The 26,368-nt window shown below is 40.0% G+C and overlaps 1 protein-coding gene across 1 annotated transcript in view; it reads right to left on the bottom strand.

Moving 5' to 3' along the window:
- Window positions 1–15,300: 15,300 nt before the first annotated feature.
- ctnna1 (catenin (cadherin-associated protein), alpha 1) overlaps window positions 15,301–26,368 on the bottom strand; it is a 150,120-nt gene continuing 139,052 nt past the window's right edge. The window contains exons 17-18 of the mRNA XM_056262399.1: window positions 17,910–18,044; window positions 15,301–16,160 (exon numbers count right to left, since the gene is read on the bottom strand). Coding sequence (XP_056118374.1) covers window positions 15,870–16,160; window positions 17,910–18,044 — 426 coding nt within the window. The 3' untranslated portion in view covers window positions 15,301–15,869. The remainder of the gene's footprint in view (window positions 16,161–17,909; window positions 18,045–26,368) is intronic.

Below are 26,368 nucleotides of genomic sequence, written 5' to 3' on the forward strand. Positions count from 1 at the left end.
AATAACAATCATTACATTAAATAAAATATTTTAATGTTATTTATTTATAGAATTTGTGTTTATAATAGATTACTTCATCAAATGCTTTTTGGTAAAATTACTTTAATAAGGTTTCATTTGTTATCATTAGTTAACAACATTAGTTAACATTTATTAAGAATGAACAATACTTATACATGTTAGGTAATACATTAAAGGTGGGGTATGTGATTTTTTTTTTTGACAATTTTTTCAAAATCACTTGAAATCCTATTCCTAACCCTAGGCCTGTAGCGGCGCGTCGATGACGTCGACGCTTCGACGTCAAAAATTTGTCGACGTCATATTTTTTTGTCGACGCTTCTTTATTTATTTATGTATTTATTTTTTTGCACCGTTCCCGGCGGTACAGCTCGCCACACACACGTGGGAGACCGAAACATTGCAGAATCGAGGACGAAACAGCAACCTCTTCACAGAATTCACAACAAAGCCATGCAAAAGTCCCAACAAAAGAAAAAGTCCTAAAAAAACCCAGCTCGCACTAAATCATCGAAGGTATGGCAATACTTCAAATTTAGTCCCAAACGTAAAGGTGTCGTTATTTGCGCTCTTTGTCAAATGGAGTTGACATCCCAAGTCTCCCGCATAGTGATAGCGGCTCCCTGATGACCGCAAATTAGTTAAAATCTCCCGGAATCTAGAGCTCGCGAGCTCCAAACCGTGTAGCGCGCGCAGCGAGGGAGAGAGCGAGAGACCTTGCGCGTGTGTGTGCAAATGTGCGTGTGTGCCTTATGAAGCGCATGTAAACCCCACCCCCGTCAACAAAACCGAAAAATCAGTCCGGATGTTTTTTATGAGCACTGAAAACATTAAAATGAGCACCACATCCAAGTGTGATAGGGCTCATTTGAGTAGCCTACCAAACATTTTACAGTGTAGATACTCTGTAAGAACCAGATCAAAATTGTTGTGCATTGAATGTGCACTCCTGCAATTTCCATGTTACAAAAAAGAATCGTTCAATTAGTCGTTAGATTAGTCGACTAATCGATAAAATAATCGACAGACTAATCGTTTAATTAACAATCGTTTACCCCAGCCCTACCTAACCCACTTACAGCCACTGAGTTAGAAGCACTGAAATGAAAATTAAGCAATTTAATTATTTGTGGAACGGGCAGGACTCGAAAAACTCCAGCCAATCATTTCCAAGACCACCTAGAATCATTGGACAGAAAATGCGTCAATCAAACGGTCGTACCATACCCCCCTCCCCCCGCGTGTGTTCCCTTTGTGCGCATACTCAAAGCTCGTGACCCAGTCACAGTAAGTGCAAGTCGCCCCGGTACAGAGAGAGAGAGAGTAAGTGCATCTGAGTTTTGCAGATGCACGATTGCGCGTCCATGTTCTTCGAATGGGTGGAGTCAGGGCCAGCGTTGGAGGAAAGAAGGTAGGACCTTTTGAGTTGTGTATTTTCAAAATCTGCCGGCCATTTTGCAAATCCCATACCCTACCTTTAACTAAAGCTAACAAATGAGACCGAATTTTATATTATAGTATTGTCTTTTTGTATTCATCCATCTATATTGCAAATCACTAGCAATCTCTCTCTCTTTCTTACGGAGCCCCCCTAGTCCCACTTTGTCAAAAACATTTATTATAACTATCTCGTGGCCTCAAGATAGTAACTTGTGGCCTCAAGATAGTATCTCGTGGCCTCAAGATAAGTAACTCGTGGCCTCAAGATAGTATCTCGTGGCCTCAAGATAGTAACTTGTGGCCTCAAGATAGTATCTCGTGGCCTCAAGATAAGTAACTCGTGGCCTCAAGATAGTATCTCGTGGCCTCAAGATAGTAACTTGTGGCCTCAAGATAGTATCTCGTGGCCTCAAGATAAGTAACTCGTGGTCTCAAGATACTATCTCGTGGCCTCAAGATAGTATCTCTATCTATCTCTAATCTGACAAAGTGGGTGTTACATGTGTGTCCTGTGTTTCCCCCTGCATTGTGTTTTGGTTCAGTCCTGTATCTCAGTTTTCCCGCTCCTCGTTTGTGTTCAGTTCCTTCACCTGTTTCTAGTTAATTTGCCCCAGCTGTGTCTTGTTCCCATGATCCGTTCTCTGTGTATGTAAACCCTGTGTTCTCCCTCACTCCTTGTCGGTTCTCGTTTGTGAAAGGTGTGTGTATGTTACCTGTGCATCCTTTGCCTGCCTGTATCAGTTTGAGTTTTGATTTATTAGTAAAGTATATTGTTTTTGGAAATCCTGATCTCCTCGTGCTTCCTGCCTACACCCGACCGTAACAGAAGAACCGACCATAAAGAAAAGAAAAGAGGGAAGATGGAGAACTGGAAACAAGCCTTTGTGGGAACCCGCCAAGCTGTGTTCTGTGGGACCCGTGGAGGCCGTAGTAGAGGCGGTTGTCGAGAGGAGTCCCGACACCACTCTCCACTCTGGCCTCTCTTCGATCCTGGGTTGGTGGTGTCCAGTCCAGCCAAGCCTTCGCCGCTGGTTCCATCCAGCACTAGGCCCTCTTCACCGCTGGTTCCGTCCAGCACCAGGCCCCCTTCACCGCTGGTTCCGTCCAGCACCAGGCCCCCTTCGCCGCTGGTTCCGTCCAGCACCAGGCCCCCTTCGCCGCTGGTTCCGTCCAGCACCAGGCCCCCTTCGCCGCTGGTTCCGTCCAGCACCAGGCCCTCTTCGCTGCTGGTTCCGTCCAGCACCAAGCCCTCTGCGCCGCTGGTCCCGCCCAGTCCCGAGTCTATGCATCGCTCCATACCCACCATACCAGTGGGGGTCTTGATAACGTTTGAGGAGAACGAGCTTGCTGACTGGGACACAAAGCTTCCACCATTGATCCCAACCAGCCCAGAGCCGCCATTGCTGATCCAGCCTTCTCCACCGATCCCGTCCAGCAGTGGGCCCGCCAGAGCCTGAGCCCGTCGCCTGCCCGCCAGAGCCTGAGCCCGTCGCCTGCCCGCCAGAGCCTGAGCCCGTCGCCTGCCCGCCCGAGGCTGAGCCCGTCGCCTGCCCGCCAGAGCCTGAGCCGCCTTCAATGCTGGTGCACGCCTACCCGCCAGAGACTAAGCACACCACACGTAAGTCCACTCAAGAGGACACTGCATTGATGGTGATGTCTGCGGCGATTTTGTGTGTGTGGGCTACACACACATCAGTTCTGGCCCATGCATCCAGTCCTCCCGAGCCTTCTCCGCTGGTTCCGTCCAGCCCAGCCGAGCCTTCACAGCTGGTTCCGTCCAGCCCAGCCGAGCCTTCACAGCTGGTCCCGTCCAGCCCTGCCGAGCCTGAGCTTACCTGCACGCCTGCCGAGCCTGAGCTTACCTGCACGCCTGCCGAGCCTGAGCTTACCTGCACGCCTGCCGAGCCAGAGTTTCGCGTCACGCCTCCCGGGCCGGAGCTTCGCGTCACGCCGGCCGAGCCAGAGCCTTCTCCGCTGGTCCCGTCCAGCCCTTCAGAGCCTTCTCCGCTGGTCCCGTCCAGCCCTTCTGAGCCTTCACCGCTGGTTCCATCCAGCATAGCCGGGCCTTCACCGCTAGCCCAGCCAGAGACTTTCCACGTCCCGTCTGCCCACCCAGAGACTGTCCACGTCCCAGAGCCTGTCCCACAGCCTGTGATTCCCCCCAAGAAAGTTTTGGGGGGGAATATAGGGCACCTGAAGGTGCGTCTCCGCCATGGCCGCCCGAAGGTGCGTCTCCGCCATGGCCGCCCGAAGGTGCGTCTCCGCCATGGCCGCCCGAAGGGGATTCTCCGCCATGGCCGCCCGAAGGGGATTCTCCGCCAGGACCGCCCGAGTGGTGGTCTCCTACTCCGCCATGGCCCCCTGACTAGCCTGCTCCGCCCTGGAGGCTTCCTGCTCAGGGTAGGCCACGCCCTCGTCAGCCTCCAGGGTGCCCGCCCCCCCACCCCTATTGAAGTTATACGGCGCGAGGACGCGCCTTTTTGGAGGGGGCGTTATGTTACATGTGTGTCCTGTGTTTCCCCCTGCATTGTGTTTTGGTTCAGTCCTGTATCTCAGTTTTTCCGCTCCTCGTTTGTGTTCAGTTCCTTCACCTGTTTCTAGTTAATTTGCCCCAGCTGTGTCTTGTTCCCATGATCCGTTCTCTGTGTATGTAAACCCTGTGTTCTCCCTCACTCCTTGTCGGTTCTCGTTTGTGAAAGGTGTGTGTATGTTACCTGTGCATCCTTTGCCTGCCTGTATCAGTTTGAGTTTTGATTTATTAGTAAAGTATATTGTTTTTGGAAATCCTGATCTCCTCGTGCTTCCTGCCTACACCCGACCGTAACAGTGGGACTAGGGGGGCTCCGTACTTTCTCTATATTTGAGTTTAAAACAAATCTAAAACATTAACAGTATTTTTTGTAGCTTTGCACTATTTAGGAAATGCAAATCTGCTATGCACATATGAAATCTTTTCCCAAAAGTGTCATGTTCAGACAATTGATTTCAAAACATCCCTCATTTCTAAATGACAAACACATGTAAAATACATGATAAAAAAAGATGCTGATTGCTACACCATTATAAGTACACAAGTAAATTACGACATTTCTTTTCTTGAAGGGCTTCACATAAATGAACAGGAACTTCCAAAGATCTGGGGTCTCATTTATAAAGCGTGCGTACGCACAAAACGGGGCTGGAAACGTACGTACGCCAGTTTCCACGCAAAGGTTGTGATCTATAAAAAACAAACTTGACGGAGAATGTGCGCACCTTTAAGCAAACTTTGAGACGTGCGTACGCACATTCTGGAGACAAAGGGAATTGGCGACACAGATGGTGAGTTGGAGTTAAATATCTTTTTGGTCACTTTTAGACAGAAAATCTAAAGAAAATGATACATATACAGAAAGATAATACAAATATAATTTCACTCACCAAGCCTATCACTTGAAGCAAATATCCATCCCTTCTTAAATGTCCGTGCCAGCGAGCGCGTTGGGCCGTTTAGTGAAACTGACGCATATATAGCCTATCTAACGGCAGATGAAGTAAAACCGTAAATCTTTATTATGAGTCATAATCATAAATAGAGTGCATGATTGCAATGACACTTTAAATAAATAAAATAATGATTTAAACTATGTTTTACTTTTGATATAAACATTTAGATTAAATATGCCATTCCCATTAATGGAGTTAAACACTTAAACTACATGAAATCATTACTGAGAAGTTACAACATTTTTTTATATTCAATAAATAGAGAAATATATTTGTTGTGGATGCAATGCTTTTGAACACTTTTCCTCTGGCATTCTGTGTTTTAATGTTTTACATACATAATTGCTTATCATGATAATAGCAGATTGTCTGAGAAAATAGTTCCGTGCAAATAATGCACAAGGTCTATCTGTTTCCATAAAAAATATAATCAATTAAAAATACTATTTGGCCAGTGAGATTGAGAAACTTTCTCTGAAATGTATTTTACACATTTTTATTTATTTATTCAAAAACAAGGCAAGTAATGATTTTTATTAATGTAATGTGACGGCACATCCGTATTTCATATCTTCCTAATGTCTTGTACCGTTAAACATGTTATCACGTGGATGAATAATCATATGCAAATGATATGCAGATTAGGATATGCATTGTAAAACTAGGCGTTGTAAGCTCCATATATGGTTATTTCGGGGAGGAGACGCATGTGCGCACAATCTTCCGCTGACTGAGATTTATCGGGATTTATAAAGTGAATTCTGCGCAGGTTCTGGCGTAGGCTACGCACAGTTTTATAAATTTGAATATTTTTTTGCGTACGCCATTTTTGGCTTTCGGGCGCACGTACACTTTTAGTAAGGATCCTACGCAGAGTTTTATAAATGAGACCCCAGCAGTCAGTGAGCAGTCAGACAGTGTAGCAGTTTTGACAGATTTTCAGGAAACACCTCACCTTGCCCCATAACCCGGAGACATTTAAAACACCTAGCATGTGGAGATCTGCACAAAGCAAGCAACAGCAATGTTTGGGCTTTTTTCATTTTCTTGTAGTAAAGTAGTAACAGAAAACTAATAACATATGCGGTCTATTGGCTTCTATATGTTTGAATATTTTTATTTCAGTTTCTGTTTGGTACCTCAATATAAACTTCTGTTCTAGTAGCCTATGTTGTCTTATGCCTTGTGAATTCATCTGCACAGTGTGTTTCAGCACAAGATTGTTCACAGCTTCCGTTTGTACTGAAAATCAATGGACATGCAGATGGACTCCAGTTGAAACGCTGCCCGTTCCTGTAGCACTGATTGAAAAAAAAAAACCTCTCACATTTTTTGAGTCTTACTTCTGCGTGGAATATTTTTTGGTCTGTGCGGCTGAAAGGTTTGAGACATTAGATTGCAGCACTCAGTTTCTCAGATGAAAAATTCTCTGTGCAAAACTTACTGCGACCATGCTAAGGTGTTCTGGGTGTTTGCCATGGGAGGCTATTGCTATGTGGTTGCCAACTGGTCCAAGTCTAAATACCTCTCCCCATATCTCTAATATAGTCTCTGGATACGGCTCATTCAATGTATGTTTAAAAGATTTTTTTTCTTGACTCATTTTAAAAGCACACCTCTCCTCAACACAATAAAAAAAAAAAAAAAAATGAAAACCTACAATTTAAAACTTAAACAAGCACCACTATTAAAAATAAAATCCTAATCCACAGATTTACAGGGCAGCATCCAAACCACTGAGAGCCTGTTTTTGACTGGTTGCTGTCCAGCAGGAAAAAACTAGGCTCTTAGTTTAAGGTACATCTGATATAGTATAGATTACAGTGTTGTTCAGCCAAATCAATATTAGGGAAAGGGATTGGATATAAAAACCAGCACAAACAAAGCTCAGCTTGCTTAGACACGACAAAATTTTTGTTTTTCCCTGAAGTATATCAGTAAGAACATTTTGATTGCTAATGCTATGGATGCTGACTCCCTTAATTTAATGCCACACTGCTCCCAGCGTTCGTATTACAGGAATATGAGTGCGAACAGGAAAAGAAGCTCTTCACAAAAAAATTGTGTTGATGTGTAAGTAAATGGGTTTGACTCAGCGCAACCATTGGCAGAACCGCAGTTAAACCTTAGGTTTCAGAAACGGGATAGCAGACGACGAGAAATTTCCATCAAGTCATTTGATTTAGAAGTGAAAAGGCACACCCTCATGTCATTCCAAATCTATATGACTTTATTTTGTTAAACAAAAAGGTGAATTTTTAAAGCATTTTGTAACGGTCAACAGCTGGAGTGCCCTTGAGAGCCACCAGAGGGCACTCCACATCAGACTATTATCATTCCCTCACAAACTACATCTCCCATAACTCACTGCCCGGACTCTTCACCCATTTTCACATTCACCTGTGTCTCATTATCTTGTTTAGCTCACCCCATATAAGCCTGGTTTTCTCATTCATTATCTGCGAAGTCTTGTTTAGTGTTACACTGCAATTCCGAGCATTCTCTCTGGTTTCATGTCTCTTGGTTTTTGGATTTCTTTCTTCTCTGTTCCGTGGATTACTCTTTTGGCTGTGTTCCCTGCCTTGTTGTGTTTGTTTGTATGGACTGCCTGCACGTACTTTAGAATACGTTTTTGGATTACCCTGTTCAATAAATACTACATTTGGATCCTCGACATTTGTGTCTCAGAACAGTTCGTAACACATATGCTGGTCACTATTTTTAGTGTAATGAAAATGAATGAGGACTGGTTCAACTCTAGTCAACAAAAAAACATGAATAGTCCAACTGATTAGTGTTCTAAGATTACAATTAGGGTTGGGTATCATTTGAATAATTCCGATTCTTATCGATTCCAAAAAGGTAAAAAAAAAAAAAAAAAACGTATTCTAAGTCTTATTGCAAAACATTTCATTGTAGCTGAATAGCAAAGTCAACAGGCTAAAGAATACTTCCAAAAGGAACTTTTGTCTATGGTTTAAAAATACCATTGCAAAAACAACTAGTTAACTTTCAAGCATTATTAAAGACAAGTAAACACTCAGTAATTACAAATTAGCAATTGCACAAATAAATAGTTGAACAAAGAAACGATTGAAATAAACATTGTTATAAGATATTCAGGTACAGAAACTGTATTCAAATGTAAAATAACACTGCACTTTATAAATAAAATATACATTTCAAATATAGTTACAAAAGTTATTCAGTCAAGAACAGCTAGTGAATTTTCTTTTGTTGTTTGATTAGTGTTATTATAGAGACGTCAGCAGGAATATTAGGCTGCTGTCACTTTAAGAGCTGCACTTTGTCAGCTGTTTACGTTCACTTAAGACATAACCGACTGTTTACAAGGATATTTTGACGTGTGTGTGTATTTGAACATTCAAGTGGTCAGTTGATTAGAAGAATCGAAATGCGCGCGTCTTATCGAATCCCCGTGGAATTCTGGAACCGGTTCTAAAATGGAACCAGTTATCGATACCCAAACCTAATTGCAATGCATACTAAAGTCTTGTGTAAGGAATGGACCATAATTTAAACAATTATTCACTGAAAATCTCAACAGCGCAATCCAATGAATAAGTTGATTCAATTCACAAAAAAAAACTGTTGTCGTGGTAAATGAATGGCCAAAACGCATAAAAAGTTTTCCGTTTTTAGTTAAAAAAAAAACAGTGTCATGGAAATGGCCCCTAAGTCTCAAAAGTCTTTACAAAAAGTTATCGTGAGACTTCAGACAAGCAAGTCATGTGGTTCACTTCTATTTTGTTTTTTGAAGCTTGAAAGTTTATTGTACTTGCATTAAAAAGAGTGACCCATAGACAATTCATTAAAATTATTTCCTTTGTGTAAACATTCCAAAATGACACAAAATTATAAAAAATAGTACAAATAGTTTGTTTTCTGCATTTCAATTCATACTATACCTTTTTGTAAAAACAGGCCATAATTTAAATGATTATTCACCAAAAAAACTCAATTTCATGAAAGCATATGGGCAACATCCAATTTGAGTAGCATGATCTTTTCAATGAATCAGTTGATTCAGTTCACAAAACTGGTGAGACCCAGTTTACAGGGAACATTCTCAGAACTTTGGCTAACGTTGTGGCAAGGTTATGTACAAATGTTCATTCAAATTAGATTGTTCTCAAAACATTAGCATAAAGGAACTTTTTTTTAAACGTTTTAGTTGGATGTTTGTCTGACATTTTTTAAATGTTAATATTTGTTTCAGGATGTTTAGAGAACATTCAAGAGTAACACTCCCATAATGTTTGAAGAATGATAAAATAGAATGTTTCCTTTACATTGAGGGGACAATTGACTGGACGTTTTGAATGTTCAGAGTGCGTCCAGAGTGAATGTGTACATAACTTAATGGGAACGTTAGCAAAAGAACATATTAGAACCTATTTTTGTTAGCCGGGAAAGTCATATTGACCACTGGTATGGTGCTATTTGAGGCTTGAAAGCGAATTTGTAATTGCATTAAAAATGTCCTTGTGTTGCACCAAAGGAGTCATTTTTGGGTAAACTAATTAAAGTCACTTAAAGTCACCACTTACCTTCTGTCACCTTGCCCTCTTAGCAACGTCCAATGTTCTAGAGTGGAGTCTTCTCATGTAGTGTGGAATTGCTGTGAAAGATAGCATTGTTGTTTAAAAGATAGACGTTACCACACACAACTATCTAACAACACCTCTTAGCAATCCCTTTAAGTCAATTTAATGCTCTGAGATTCAGGTGAGAGAGACTGGATTTAAATTTGCTGCCTGTCTTCTCACGGCTAGCTGAAGGGTAATACCTCGTAAGACATTTCTTTTCATACGCATCAAGCCTCGGAATCATTTGTTGTAGCATAACAGGAAGCCGGGAGAATACTCTCACAATTGATTGAACTGTCAAAAAACACGTTGTTTGATTGATCACATTTCAACCAATCATGTCATGCCAATTTTAGATGCGATCGGGTTGGCTGACGGATCCTAGGAGAGAAAATACAAGAATAAAAAAAATGAAAATAAAACATTTCTAAGCAATCCGACTGTTTGGCTTTGCTGTCAGTTGTCTGGTGAGAAGGGCCAAAGAGTTAAAAATAAGCTCTCATTTAAAAAAAAACCCCAAAAAAAACCTCACCTGTCAAATAAATCCTCTACAGCCCAGCAGCAGGTAAACGTGACCTTAGATTTCCAAAAGATACACTCCTGTTAAAACTGGAGAGGTTTTTCGGCATCAAACAGCATGCATGAAACACCCAGATGACCTTCCAACACAGGAAGGATATATTTGAGGGTGCCCATTGTTTGAAGGACTGGAGGGAAAATCAGGAGGTCAGGTCAAACGCACTGCACAGCCTTGACAGATGCAGCAATTATAATGAAGCTCAAATAAAACTGTACTCCAAATAAGTCGACAGCTGAAGCCTGACAGAATGTGAGCGCATGGGCTGCTAAAATGTGGAGAGCAGAAGAATGTCTTAAGATCCTGTGAGAAAACCAAACAGAACATCGGAAATGAACATCCTTGAGTTTATTTTGTTCTTCTCAAGCAATTAGCAGCTACATCTTGCAACAAATAACAAACTTTACAATCCTGCTCATGATTAATACAAGCAGTTGAGCTTCCTCTGACAAGCATGTCGACCCGAGGTTTCATGCTCCGCTTTAGCAGCGAGACCCAGTGTAAATGCAGTTCGTCTCAGCAGTGAACTTGTATCGAGCTTGTCCACTCCGCCTCCCTCACCGTAGTACATTTCCTATTTGGAGAACCATAATGTCTGGAGGGAAAGGTCAAACACAGACAGTATGAGTAATGTGAGAGAGAAACGGGGGGCGAGAGGACATCACTCCGTATCTGAAAATCTCTGTGTTGAGGGAAAGGTGCATTACGTGGCTGAGAGGAGCTTTGACACTATACTTTTCCTCACCAGAATAAAATATCAGAAACGTGTCATTTTAGATGAGTGTAAAGCGGATTTGTTGGCTAAACTAAACAAGACAGTTTTCAACATGTATGTGGCAACTGGCAAGACAGAGGACATGCCATGTAAACTACGGCACATGGCGACGCCTGATGGCCTTTAACAGAGAGCGGTTTGATTTGAATAATCGCTTGGAGAAAAGGAATTTTTTCTCACTTGTGGGTCTCAGAGTCATGTCAATTACAATGAAATATTCTTCAGACGTTAATTTGTGAAGCGTTTGATAACCTGCTACTAGCTGGATGTCTGACAGCATATTTAAAACAATGGCAAGAGAATGCAAATGGGCACTTTAAAAAAAGCCATAGAGGTTTTTGATATAGACCACCTTCAGGTGTGATAATAGATGTCATTAATCAAAGATTCAACATACTGTAAAAACGTAGGCTCGAGTTATGCTAGAAATATGAAGCAGTTTCACTACATTCTAGCAGCTAGCTAATTTGGACACACTGCAGAAGGAAATCAGTTTGGCTGAAGATAGTTTAGATTTATATTTAGAGACCATGCATTCGACTTGCAAATCACTTCCTAGAAAATGTTTCAGTAATGTTTAAGGTTTAAATTTAAATGCAATCTTTCGAAGACATTATTGGGACGTATAGGCCTGGTTTCACAGACAGGGCTTAGATTAGACTTGGTTCAATTAGGACATTTAAGTTGCTTTTATAAGCGTGCCTTAGAAAAAAAACCATTCCTGGTGGTGTCTGTGCATCTCGAGACAAAACAATGGAACTGACTTTTTTTTAAGATATAGTGCAAATTGCTTTCAGTTAAAACAGATCAAACATGCATTTTAGTTTGGGACTAGGCTTATGCTTGCAACAGACTGTGCGATTCCAGCAATCATATAAGATCATTACCACACTGTACGACATGGATCTAATAAACTTGGGTACGACATGTATGTAGTCTGTACAATGATGACACCTATTGAATCGTAGGCTACGATGCAAGTGAGGTATAGACCTTATGTAGCCACGCCCCTTTTCCGCGCTGAGCTCATTGTCTTTTGACTTCCGGTCTGTATTTTCACAGCGATCTTGCCTAGTTATGAATGAACGGCTTGTTTAAAAAAAAAATTCTCAAGGTCCATGTTAAGACATGCTTTACAATGCTTATCATAAACATTACAATGCTCATGATAACTTTCGTTAACTCTACAATAAGTAAATCAACTTCACCAGCTAATTACTCCTGGACAGCGAGCAACCGCAAAAACGGAAGTTCAAAGACAATATTCTAAAGATGGCGGCGCCCTCGTTTCTCGGTGCATACGTCGTCAGCATGCGCTATTGGTAAACGAATTTATGTGCGGAGAAGGAAGCGAAAGAGGAGAATATGGACGTGGTCATGGCTAAGGAAAAGAGGCCAATTTGGCATGTCGAGCTTGAGGTAAAAAGTTTTAGCGTCATGTCGCGTTGATCAATAAGCCATTTCATGTTGTATTTTCTTTGGCTAGTCATTAGACGTTGGTCGTAACATCGTGAAAATTCACACTGTGAGATGATCAAGCTAAATTTCTCACACTGTCAGAAACTTATCTCAGGCTCAAGGTCGTCGTTGAACCGCTCTCAGTGTACGAAGTAGGACCACCGATTAGCCACGCCCACACAAATCGCCACGATTGGTCATCTTTCATCTGGGACAGGCCAAAATCGTATAATGTGTAACGTTACTGGGCTAACGTTATACCGTTAGTTACACTATAGTGTCACTCTCCACAATGCATTGAACTGTAACGTTATCTCCACAAACGTTGTCAATGTCGATCTCACAGTTATGAAAGACTAGCTTCATTAGCTAGAGGTTAGAGTAGCCTAACAAAAGTTATTACCTGTTCATCTGTAGCTGTTGGTGCATCGGGAAAGACGGCTGGAACTGCATTCAAACTCAGTGACTTTTTATCGTTTCGATCACTTTGCACAAAGTCGTCTGATCTAAAATGATCGCTACAAATTCGAGCCTTTAGTAGTGTCTCTGTCGGTGTCTCCTTATCCAAGCCAGCAGCAAGAAGCCACAGTTGGTTCCTTTCTGGATCTCTTACTGGAAATCTGTGGAAACTTTTTGTTGACCATCTTTTTTTTTTATTTGTACAATTTTTAAAAATACAGTGAAAAACCATTTTGGCAATTCTTTCAATTCTTATGTTTCAAAATCGAGGCTACTACTAGCTAACTTTGCGTTCCGACTGTACCGTAGTGCGATTCTGTTGTGTTTACTTTCCGGCACAGTACTACTCCCGGAGCAAAGTAAAATTCCGCCGCTGCTGAGAAACTAGTTCCTGTAAATGTAATGCGATCATTGAAATATATTTTGATATGTCAAACTACATTGAGTAGTTTGATTTCTAACATTATTCTATCAACAGACATTTACATCGATAGTCTGTCGTTATAACTGATGTGCTTTTAGTGTACTGTGGAGTGGGTAAAACTGTTTTAATGGCAGGCTAAAACTGGTACCATTGATTCGCGCTAGCCTAGCACCGGCCAACTACGCAACTGGGACGACTGGATGATTTTTTTAAAAAAAATGTCTCTACTGATAAATAACACTAAGGCTCACTTGTAAATGAGGCCCGATGTCCAAAATTCCGAACCACCCCTTTAAAGCCTTGTCTGTGAAACCGGGGAAAAGAGTGATAATTGATATTTGTATGCATTTTTGTTAGTAATCCGGTTATAAAGATCTCATTGATTTACATTACAATCTGCAGGAATTATATCTTTTTGACAATTTAAATATCAGCAACTGCACCAAATTGCATCTTTTTGCTTAATTTGGGCCTCTAAATAAAAGTTTTTTTTTCCTTCTGTAGCCTAGTGTGAGCTCCATATTCTATATCATACTATATGCACCATAAAAGCCTGATGTAGCCTATCAAATATGATACTCAACTAGAATTTTTGGGGGGATTTTGTCTAAAGGTTCAATAATTTCACGTCAAGCTTTACAAGGTTAATATCAAAAAGCTCTTAAAGCGGTGTGTTGCAATGACGTAGAAAAAAATAAAGGAAGGTTTTACGAAAGCGACGCTGAATTGCACGTGACCAATTTTTTTTTTTTTTTTACAATTGACAGGCTAATTTCAGAACAGAGGGTTCTTTTGGAAATCAAATTTGTATGAACAGACCTCACTTTTTCCCACACCTTCAAAACAAATTCGTCTTTGATTACAAATGACAATGTATGTTTTCATTTATTTATTTATTTTTATTTGAACCAAGAATGCCAATGTGTAAAACAGCAATCAGCAGATAACTCCCAAAGCATTACATAACATACATAAACTACTGTTCACTACAATCATTTTCAGAAATTAAAGACAGAAAAAAATTTGTTTAAACCCCAAACCAGAACTAAATCCACAAGAACTTCTGACATGCAATTAAGTTGCATGTCAAACTGAATCAAACATCCGTCATGTGATCTCCGGTGGTCACCGTTGTTTATAAATGCAGAAACAAGAAAATGTTCTTCCGCTGGGATCAGCTTGGAAGTGGCGTCGGCTACATAAAAAAAAAAGTCGTCACACATCCATGCGTGATAGAAATGTGTATGCATGGCTAGAACGCAGCTCAAGAAGCAACACTTTACCACCCACTGCGCTGACTAATGTGAAAAGCTTTTTCCCTGTTGACCAGTCAAATCACAGAGCAACTGCATTCGAGGTTATACGCATCTTGTAACCAATCAAGCATCATCCTGCACTTTCACAATCAAGATTTTATAAATCGCAAGAGAAACGTAGTTAAAATGAACGCAGCACAGATGATGTTTTTCTACCCACAGATATATTCAACAGATGAGCTGATAATAATGAACTCATTTGCTAGCGTGGCCTTATGAGAAATATCGATCACTGTGATTTTGAAGCTCCTTCAGGGCGCTTGATCCCATTTATCGTTGGTGGTGCTCAGCGGCTCATAGATTTCTAGCCCAGTTCATCCACACCCATTTAGCCCAAGAGTTCTCCACCTCTTAGCGAGCGCTCCTCCGAATAAGAGGCGTGTTGATTCATTTAATCAGTGTCTGAGTCATGGAGGGATGGGAAGGAGGAGGAGAAGAGAGGCCTAAGGCCAGTCTTCTGAATTTAAATACAGGGCTGAAGATTGAACTCGCTCACTCTCAGCCTCTCGTTCGCATTTAGCTTTGCCCTGCTGCTCCTTGAGATTACCGAGGGCATTGAGATTGTTCTCTTTTTTTAGGCAACTCTAGTCACTGAGAAAAGCAACTAGTCTGACTTTTTTTGCATTTCGAGTTTCACATCAAGTCACTTTTCTCACACAGGACTTTTTTTTAGAGATGGAAAGCATTAATATTCACCAAAATTAGTCTATTTTACATTTAATCAAAGCAAAACAAAAAGTTATCAAAAAGTTTATTAGGCACAGCAAAATACAATGACTTTGGTCTGGAGACTTACACTAAATCAAAGCCTATTTTTCTTCTATAGTTTCATACCAAAACACAAGTATTGCAAGTGTTACAGTGAGAGTTTGCATAGGCATGAAGAATGGAAAAGTAAAACAAAAATCAGACAGTAATGGGCAATATCAAAGCCCTTAGTGTGAAATATATAAAAGTCTTGTAAAATACACTTAAATGTTTTAAAAAATACACAATAGTCATCTAGAAAAAGGGGAAACGTACACAAACTGTGAGGGAATGCCCGGAATTTAATGTATGCCCCTACCTGTCCTCGGGAAGAAAACTTGTGTAAAGATTGAGCAGATTAATGCATTCGTGTGTAAAAATATAACATTTGCTATATAGACCTTAGTGCACTCAGCATAGCCACTGCTTATGGAAAAAGGGCAGATTGGTGACTAAGGTACAGGAATGCGTTTAAATGTGTACTTGCTAAATCTGACTGATTTTAAGGCTCAATCTACATCTGAAACATAATCTACTGAAATGCCTTAAGGGCTGCTTAAATACTATCCATTGCTTTGAACTCGCTCAGGGCCTGCACAGGGTTGACGTGCTTCTTTTGAGAGGACCGCTTCACTTTGTTGGTCTGACCATCGTCTTGCTTCTCACGCTTGACCAGCGGCTTCTTTTCGGGAGCTTTCATCCTCCAGGAGATGGCGGGCATGTTGAGGTTTTGCATTCCTTGAGACTTCTGGTACTTGGTGGAGGCCACGTAGGAGGCCTTCACAGTGGACACCACAGAATTCATCAGATTCTTGGCTGCCTGAATCAGAGACATAGCACTGTCCACCTGCAAATTGAGAGGAAATTGAAAAGACCAATGAATTCCAATTCCCATGACACTTTCAGCCATTTATGATTATTGTTTATGGATGTTTCACTTTTATAGAATTTAATAGATGTCAGCTTGTATGTCAGGCACTAATCTTTCAAATAAAATAATTGAAATCATTATACTTAAAGGAGAACTCCGGCGCAAAATGAACCTCGGGTGTAATAACACATTGGTACAGACTAAATCGTTCCCTGAGATTTGTTTTCATTATAATCGAATATAAAGAGTTTTATCTCTAAAAACAGTTTAGCTTATAACGCTAGTATATTGGGCATCGAGTAAGCAAAAAGAGATCGCTAGTTAATACCATTAACAAGGCTCAAATTAGCCCCACACTAATACGGCAGCATAATGAGTGTCCTTACATGCAAACCGAAGCATTGAGAACTTTGTAAGTGTATAGACAGTTTAATAAGAAGTTACTTTACACAGACAGTACAGTTAGCGCATACAGACAGGACCCATCTTGGAAAACAGTCTCGATCAATCGAACCACGAAGGTGAGCGAACAGTAAGTGTAGATATTGAAGATAAGATAAATTATATATTTTTTTTTATTTTCTCTGTTGCGTTCAGTGCTTCTCTTATGCGCTCAGTGCTTTTCTTCCGGAAACAACGGACCATATGAGATTCCAAGTCACAGTTCAGCTCACGTATCACCGTGTTCGTGGTTTGACTGATCGAGACTGTTTTCCAAGATGGCTCCTGTCTGTATGCGCTAGCTGTACTGTCTGTGTAAAGTATCTTCTTATTAAACTGTCTATAGACTTACAAAGTTCTCAATGCTTCGGTTTGCATGTAAGGACACTCATTATGCTGCCGTGTTAGTGTGGGGCTAATTTGAGCCTTGTTAATGGTATTAACTAGCAATCTCTTTTTGCTTACTCGATGCCCAATATACTAGCGTTATAAGCTAAACTGTTTTTAGAGAAAAAAACTCTTTACATTCGATTATCATGAAAACAAATCTCAGGGAACGATTTAGTCTGTACCAATGTGTTATTACACCCGAGGTTCATTTTGCACCGGAGTTCTCCTTTAATGTACAAATGTCACAACCTATCTAGCTTGTGGGAAAGTTTTACTCTACACAAACACTTATAAAAGCACAATATCTATTGGAAATATTTAATATTTATAATTTAGCTTCACAATAGAATTCTTGTTACTTTTCATTTGAAAATTCCCTTATATTTCCAGGTTTTCAAAAACTGTGGAAACCCTGTGAATTATATTAACATGCACACAATATTCAAGCTAATACCATGAACCTATGCTCTTTAATTTACAACCAGCTATTTTGATCAAATATTGATGTTGGTAACCTTTGCAGGAAAAACTCTTTAAAGACAACATTTGCCTTTACAAGGCTAAGATAAAGGCAGTGTAATTACATGTATTATATATGCAACCAAGTAATTATGATTAAACTAAAATTACACAAATTTAAAAAACAAAATAGCAAACTAAATTTAAAATAAGGGCTGTAAATGGGCAAGCTGCAAATACTACAGAGCTGTAAAACTAAAACAGGAAAATAAATTAGGTTATCTGCCCAGAACAAGAGTTGTTGTTCTTGTCGTGGAGATACGGATGGGTGAAAATAACAGTAATTTTATTTTACTTCAGATAAACAGGTTTTTCACCACTGAGGGACAAGTTTGTCTTTCTGTCCATTTCTCCCTCTCAGTAAATATGACTTACCCCAGACACCACAAGCTCTCCGCCCAGATTCTGCACCTCTGCTTTGACTTTACTGCAGATATTGAGCTGGTGACAGTAAAGGGCAATACGCTGCAGATAGGCCAACAGATCCTGCTTGCATGCTGAATCTGGACACTACAGGAAAAGAGAGAAACAGCAGTTACTTACTGTCAAGCATAATAATTCAAAGCCAATGGGCAACATATTTAAACATGTTAAAATGTTCTAAATGAAGCAGTGAGTGCTATTTTAAGAGTTATTGGTAGTTGAAAACAAACATTGGCCACAATATTTGTAAAAAATGAACATGCAAGGGTTTTGAAGTGTGTGCAAGATGGGCGTTTCGATTCATTCGCTGGAAATTTGCGGCACTTTGAAAAGCAGACTTTGTGTGTGCCTAATGAAAAGGTTGCACCATTTAATAAACCCGACAAGAAAACACGACGAAACTAACGCCGACTGGCGTCTATAAAGAAAGAGTGCAACTGATATCTAAAATAAAAAGCGCGCTCAAGACGGTGGTTGTTTTGAGGATCTTTGACTGTTGCCTGCGGATACCCTAACGCTCCACAGTCACCTGTCCAGCTGCATGTGCTAGTCAAATTCATTCAATTCCCCATTGTGGCAGGAGAACTGGCCCACCAAGGGCTCACAGCCAAGCTATCCTTATTTTAGTAAACGGGGGGGGGGCTCCTTGTGCATCGACCAGAAAAAAAAACATGTTTATTTTTTTTATGCACTTGAGGAGTGTGCTTTAGGGAATATTTTGGTGTAAACCCAAACAGTTTCTCACCAAACAGTTGATCTCGCATCAACAGAAAGCTTTATAAATTTTCAACTACAACATTTACTAATTTTGGTATTTTCACGGATGAGTTTCAGGGTGAAAAGTGCTAAAGACCCTGAACAACAAGGGTTGTTAACCCTCTGGGGTCGGCTATCGCTTTTTTCCTTATCAGTGCAAAAGAGACTCAAATTACTCTGTTGATTTTGATCTTACATAAGTGTTGTACATCTTTAGATCCTGTTAAGTGTCTTTTTTTGTGGGTACTTTGTTAATAAAAACAAAGTGTTCTGCTTTTTGTCAAATAAAGGAAAATAAACATGATGCGATTTTTGCGTTCTCTCTGTCAGTGAAGTTCATTCTGAAACGCGTCCGAAAATTAACTGTAACTAAGTAAATACTTGTCACACAGGCAGGAAAGATTTTACGTTATGAAGCTGAAATTCTCTTCTTTTAAATGAAGTAATTTATATAAAAAAACAAATATTCTCAGTTTATGTAATCTGTATGAAAAGAGAGAGATGTCAGTCTTTTTCCTTTCAGCTAATTATAGCATATGACGTGTTAATGTGACCACGCCCACTGAGAGCGCACGCTATTCAAACGCAAATGTTGAGTCAAGCCATGAAAACGCCCACATCAGCTGGATAAAACATCCAAAAAGTTACCTCAGAAGTGCTGGTAGTTTCATTTCGAGGAGCACGGATCCAGCTGATGAAGTAAGTTTATTCTTAAGTGCTTTGTTCTAATCGCGTTATTGAATAGTGTCTGTAAACTCCACAAAGACTGTTTAAATATGAATTGCATGTCTGTGTGTGAATGAATGAATGGCACACACACGCACGATGTTGTTTACAGATGTACATCGCATCTGTGCGTTCATTCACTCTCGCTCCTACATTAGTAAACGTTATTTTTACATGAACACATCCAAACTATATTGCTATAGCCTACTGAGATTTGTTCTAATCGCGATATAGAATACTGTCTGTAATGACAACATTTCGTTGACTAGTTTTGGATAGATTATAAAGTTTTTACTCTAAAATAGACATCAAATAAGCTTTTGTTAGAAAAAGTTTTAAAGTTGTTTAAAAAGTAGGCTTTTGCAGTAACAAGCAGGTTTGCATAAATTCATTATGACATTATTTTGTTTATCTAACGAGCATCTGGTTTGGCGATGCAAAAATGATGAAAACGTGTTACTTGTTTAGCCCCATTAACGTTGGTGCAATAAAAAGCACAGTACTTGATTTTTTCCCCATAGTTTGGTCATCCAATATCAATACCTCACCATGCTTCACCAGTCTCCAAGGTAACAATACTTTCTTCACAGTGATAATGTTCAAAGAGTCTGGCCCCACATCTCTGCATTGAAATGCTATGAACGAGCAGGACTTGAGGGTGCCTGCCTGCACATAATTACACAAAACCAGTTTCCCAACAGTGCCTTTATCTCAATAACTCTCCGCCCAATGCCGTAAAGCATTTGGGGAAATGCCAAATTTCCATTATTTTAAACAGCTAGACTGTAGATCAAGGCTCGAAATTACGACCATTTTGGTCACATATCAATGTTTCCCCTAGAAATTTTTTCAGCAGCGGTGCTGTTACGGGCCGGAGGTTGTTGCCAAGCCGCGGTGGTGGACGGGGCAAGGCAGGGGTGGGTGTGATTTAGATTGCACCTCCGGGACATTTTTTTTTTTACAATAACCCCTTCAACCATGACTTCTGGCAAGATTATTGCAGCACCTTGAACTGGTCACAAACAGAAAACTTAATTTTATGATTTTTGACAGAATTATTCATGTTTTTTTTGTGTTAATTTTCAGCTATAAGGTAGAAATTGATAGGGGAAAAATTAAACGTCACAACCCAGAAAAAGATTATTTAAAAATGTATTTATTTTTTCTTTCTTAATGGCAAGGCCACACCCAATCTATGAGCACTTAATTTTGTAAGAAAGGGGCAATATGTATAAAAAAATAAAACAAAAATGTGTGAGTAAGAGTGATACTATTTTGTTTTTGTAAATTGTTAAGTCTTATGCTCATCTAGCCTGCATTTATTTAATCAAAAATACAGAAAAAACAGTAGCCTAATATTGTGAAATATTATTACATGATGTTTTTTTTATTAATCAAAGAATCTTTTTAAAAAAAGAGCATCACATATCATCATATTAATGATATCTGAAGGTTCGTGTGACACTGAAGCCCCGACAACCCCCTCTCTCTGCACGCGCCTGCTAACCTCAGCTCTTCCATTGTCATCAACTGCCTTTCTCTTCACCAACCAGTTTAGTAAACTCAAAAATTAAATAATATTTAACTATCAGGATTATGAGCAGTAGGTGATACTTCCTCGTCCTCATGGAAGAGTTCGTACCGCTTTCTCCTTTCCACAAGCGCTCTCTCTCGTGGAGTCTCTCGTTGCTATGCAACCTTGAACAGAGGCGCGCTTGGAAAAACGAGCGGGCCGCTGCGTCACTTCTATTAGGGACTTTAAGCAACAGCTGCTGATAGAACGGCAACGGCAGCCGGAAGTAAACGGTTAACTGCCGTAGCTAAAGAGCGCAAAAATCACTAAGCAACAGTAAATAGGACGGCATAGGGGATAATTTAATTATCAGACAAAATACAAAAAATAAACTGATTTTAAAAAGTAAGAGAAGGGTTGATTTGGGCATTTAATGATATACAGAAACGATTATAATGCCACATAACCTAAAACATAACATTAACTTTCTTAATCTGTCACGTAGTATCGACTACGGCAAATCAGCTGTTCTCCCGTTGTAGACGGTTACAGTAGAACGTCGAGAAGTAGCAGTTAATGTCGTGCATGCGCAATAGAACGACAGAATGCCGTTGCCGTTCCACCAGAGGCTGTTGCTTAAAGTCCCTAATATGAGCGCGCATGCCGCATTTGAAAAAGTGAACGGCCCCTTATGGCAACGCAACATTAGCCTAATCGAAAATAATTCCATATGTGGCTATTTCCTCCGTTCTTGTCAACAAGTGGATTTAGAGCCACCGCATTAGCAGCGCTGCCAGTCGCCATGTCTGTGTTTTTAGGTGTATAAGTGAATGAAGTGAATGTCATGATATTGCTGATCATGGAAAGATTTTGCAGCGGCGCTGAAAATCCAGCGGCAACAGCCGCTTTAAGCAACAGCCTCTGGTGGAACGGCAACGGCATTCTGTCGTTCTATTGCGCATGCACGACATTAACTGCTACTTCGCGACGTTCTACTGTAACCGTCTACAACGGGAGAACAGCTGATTTGCCGTAGTCGATACTACGCTGCGCCGCTGCTGAATACATTGTAGGGGAAACACTGCATATGCTCCTGAAATTTAATCTGTGCGACCTAAAAATATATTTGGGAGCATTTGTGCGAGTGCAAATAATGGTGCGACCCGTTTTCATTCCTCTACAAAACGTTCGCAAATTACTGCACAGTGTGTATCTTATGTGCGCTGATACGCGGTGGCCGGACCATCATTCTATCCAACATTACATAACCAATCAAACTTCATCCTTACGTTCTCAACTTTAAAGCAGATTTCAGATTGGTTAATATTAGTTGTCAATCATTCCCACACCCTTTCACTGCACTTCGTTGTCACGTGACAGGGAGCTGACTACTGCACAAAATTTAACCCTCTGGGGTCGGCGGTCTCGCCAGCGATACCAGTTCACTTTTTTCCTTATCAGTGCAAAAGAGACTCAAATTACTCTGTTGATTTTGATCTTACATATAAGTGTTGTACATCATTCGATCCTGTTAAGTTTGTATTTTTTTTGTGGAACCTCACAATAAAAACAAAGTGTTGTGCTTTTCGCCTAATAGAGAAAAATAAACATGATGCGCATTCTGTCTGTCAGTGAAGTCCATTCTGAAACGCATCCGAAAAATGAACTGTAACTCTGCAAATACTCGGTCAAACAGGTATACAGGCACACAGGCATGAAGCCTGAATTATCTTCTTTTAAATGAAGTAATTTATATAAAAAACTAATTTTCTCATTTTATGTAATCTGTACGAAAAGAGAGAGATGATAGTCGTTCTCGTCTCAGGTCATTAAAGTTAATTTGACCACGCCCACGGAGCGCGCGCTCTATTCAAACACAAACGCTCTGAGGCGATCCACGCCCACATCAGCTGGATAACCCACCGAAAGAGACTCATATTTACGACGCTGTGAGGAATAATACTATCTTAATAATAATCCTGGAAAAAATTACCTCAGAAGTGCAGGTAGTTTCATTTGGAGGAGCAACGGATCCAGCTGAGGAATAGGTACATTATTTTCAAGTGCTTTGTTCTAATCGCGATATGAAATAGTGTCTGTAAACAAAAAGACTGTTTGAATATGAATCGCATTTTTTAGTGTGTGAATGAATGAACAGCTTTTACCTAACTATATTCCAATACTGAGATGAGTAAGAATCGACTGAAATATGTTGAAATAAAATATTTTTGTATAAGCAACGTATTAAACTGCAAATTAACATTTATATGTCCTAATCATAAAAACGATATGTTACATATGAATAGGGTTGGGTACCGAAACTCGGTGCCAATAGGGAACCGGTTCAGACGTAAACGGTAGTAACCAGACCGAATAAAAACGAAAATTTCGGTGCCTGATTTCGGTGCCTAACTTCATTAGGCACACACGCACACACACAAGGTCTCTCGCTCTCTCTCTCTCCGCCGTGCGTGTGCTACACAGTTTGGAGCACAGTCTCTTCTGTCTCGCAAGCGCGCTCTTTCTCGCAAGGTTTGGCTGCATTTAACGTGTAAAATTACGTGTCAGAACGCCCTCTGGGTGTGCCGATAGTCTGAATCCCATATAGAATCAAGCCAATTCATTGGCTGATGGCGCGGGCGCCGCATCGACGCACTTACGTCGTCATACTATGTTGGCGCGCGCGCGCCATCTGCTCCTCAGATTTCTCTGCCGAAAAAGGAAGCTGGTCGGCAGCGCGAGGAGCTTGGCAGCGTCTCGTTCCCTATTGAGAGAACATAGGTTACACCAGTAACCAGAGATGTTCTCTTTCATAGGTTCACTCAACTGCGTAGCTAAGAAGCAGTGGATTTGTAGGCTGCTGTATCACGTGCCGCTTGAACTGACGCGCTACAGCGATCTGTCACATTTCAAAGAGCCAAAACGTTATTTATTGTGTGAATCTCGTAAAAATATTGACAGAATCTGACAGCTGTGGATTTGTTCCATATCAAAAGTAACCTTCTCTGTCTTGTCTGTCCGTGTCCTCTTTGTCCGCGATTTTTCTGTGTGAAAAGGGTCATTTGCGTGAGTCTCACGGTCAATGCGTGAGAGTTGGCAGCTCTGCCTGCTAGTAATCTCTATTAATCTCCAGTATTATTACATTGTTTGATACAATATTGTTTCATTTGATATTATGTAAATATGAATTTTTATTTTATATTGGTTTTATTATTACCATATGTTACTTGTATTTATATTGTTTAAAGATTTAAGTTAATATTGTGTCCAGTTTGGCCCTGTAAATTAAAGGGTATTATTTTTTGATAAAGTGTGTGCGGTTTCATTTTCTTAAGTACCGATTCAAGAACCGTTTAAGCACCGGAACCGTTTAAAAAATACCGAGTAGGTACTGGAATCGGATAAAACCCAAACGATACCCAACCCTACATATGAAAGACAAGATGACGTTTTTACAGTAAAATACTGCCACATCAAATAAGCTTGTTTGCTAAGATGTTATTATAGTGTTTGTTCGATTGTAGGCTATATTCAAACTAATTAATCTGCAACTGTGAAATATGTATGATAAAATGTATACTTTAGTATATACAAAGAAAGATTACATTTGAAATAGTTCATTTTAATTGTTGTAATTGTAACCTTTTTATTAAAATAGCAAAAATATATGTAGGCTACATATAAATAAATCTTAGGTAAATCTTAAAAGCTCAATATAAGCCTCCTCTTTAAAGGAGCTGTATGTAAGAAATTTATTTCAATTAATCATAAAATGGCCCTGAAATGTCACTAGACATTCAGAAATCATGTACATTTCAAATACTTATATCACTGACAACAGTAGTCTGGCCAGGATATTGTCATTTAAACAGTGCAGTTGCAGCCCTCAACTGATGTTGATGTTGTCATGTTGTGTTTTGGTCTGATGCTCCACCCTCCACCTATCTACCAATCACGAAGTCAGTAGTGTTGCGGCATCCGGGTTGCCAGCTCTGCTCTAGTTACCACAGCTGCAGCTCGTCACGTTCCTGCTGGATCCTGCAGCCGATCTGGCAACCTCGAGTCAGGGAGGAGGGGGAGGGGATACACCACTCTACAGTAATTTGACAGTGATTGCAGTACTAGTTTTGACCACAATCTTACATACAGCTCCTTTAAGTTATTTGTATTGTGTTTTATTAGTGACACATTTGGGATATATTCCCAAACTTTCTGTAAAAACAGTATGAGAATTAACTGCACAATTACTAAAAATGTTTACATTTGATATTATACAATTTGCAAGCACAATTTAAAAAATAAATAAATAATTGGAACTGTGAACCAATTTTGTATTATATAGGCATATATATATATATATTGTCATTGCATTCTTGTGGCTCAGTGACACACCTGAATGAAAGGGTCATTAGTATGCAGCCCCATTATGCGCTCATTATGCGGGCCCATTGTCTTCTCAGGTGTGAACCACAGCAGGTCACACCCCTGCGCATATTGCCTTTCCAAACAAAAAGTGTCATTTTAAAATTTAAACCAATCTATTGTTTTATGTGAATGATAAGGCAGGATGATTTTCAGATCGTTTTGAAGAAAAAACTCTAGGCGACAACATCCATTAGTCAAAAGCCTTTTGGACACATATTTAGTATGTGTTTTGTGGCCTTATTTCAGAAACTTTAAGTTTTAGTTTTTTCAATAACCACGCATAAACAATATTCTCTCAAAAATACAAACATGTACATACATGTTGATAACATATTATGGTAGCCCTGTTTGTGCTAAATAGAGTGTAATTACACCTTTGCCAGTAATTTGTTTATAAGCAACTGAAAAAAGCACAAATGTCAAGAGTATGTCAAAACATCTCAAGGACCCCAAAAACACCTTAGACCCCAGATGGTTAAAAGGCTGAATAAGAGAGATGATGAAACGAATGCTGACAGAGTTTGCAGGTAACCCAGCGTTCGAAACTGAATCAATACTTTAAGCACGTGAACTTGGTTAAACATGGAGAGAGTGCCAAACAAAAAAAAATGCAGGGAGAATTGTGTGAAACAAATTAGGTTCATCAGGTTCGATTATTAAGGCTTTTAATCGCCAGGATGCTGCCGGTCATTCCGCTCTACTGGCAGAGCTAAACGTCAAATTTAACACCGCATACACCAAAGAAGAGCTTGCCTTCACTAAATTTAAACCTATGTTGCAGCTCATGAAAAAGAACTAAGTTGTGATTAACATGACGTATGCAAATGACGAATCATGTGCCAATATCATCGGGGTGAAGACCAAATTTCAAATCCTGGCCACAGGATGTGTAAAGCCCCAGAGATAGTTGGTGTTGATTGGTGTTGTTTTTAAATAAAAGAAATCATAATATATATAATTTGTAGTTGTGGTGCTTGTTGATTTTTGGTGG

The sequence above is a fragment of the Rhinichthys klamathensis genome, unplaced genomic scaffold (assembly GCF_029890125.1).
Source record: "Rhinichthys klamathensis goyatoka isolate OS25496 unplaced genomic scaffold, OSU_Roscu_1.1 h1tg000192l_1, whole genome shotgun sequence".
NCBI lineage: Eukaryota > Metazoa > Chordata > Actinopteri > Cypriniformes > Leuciscidae > Rhinichthys > Rhinichthys klamathensis.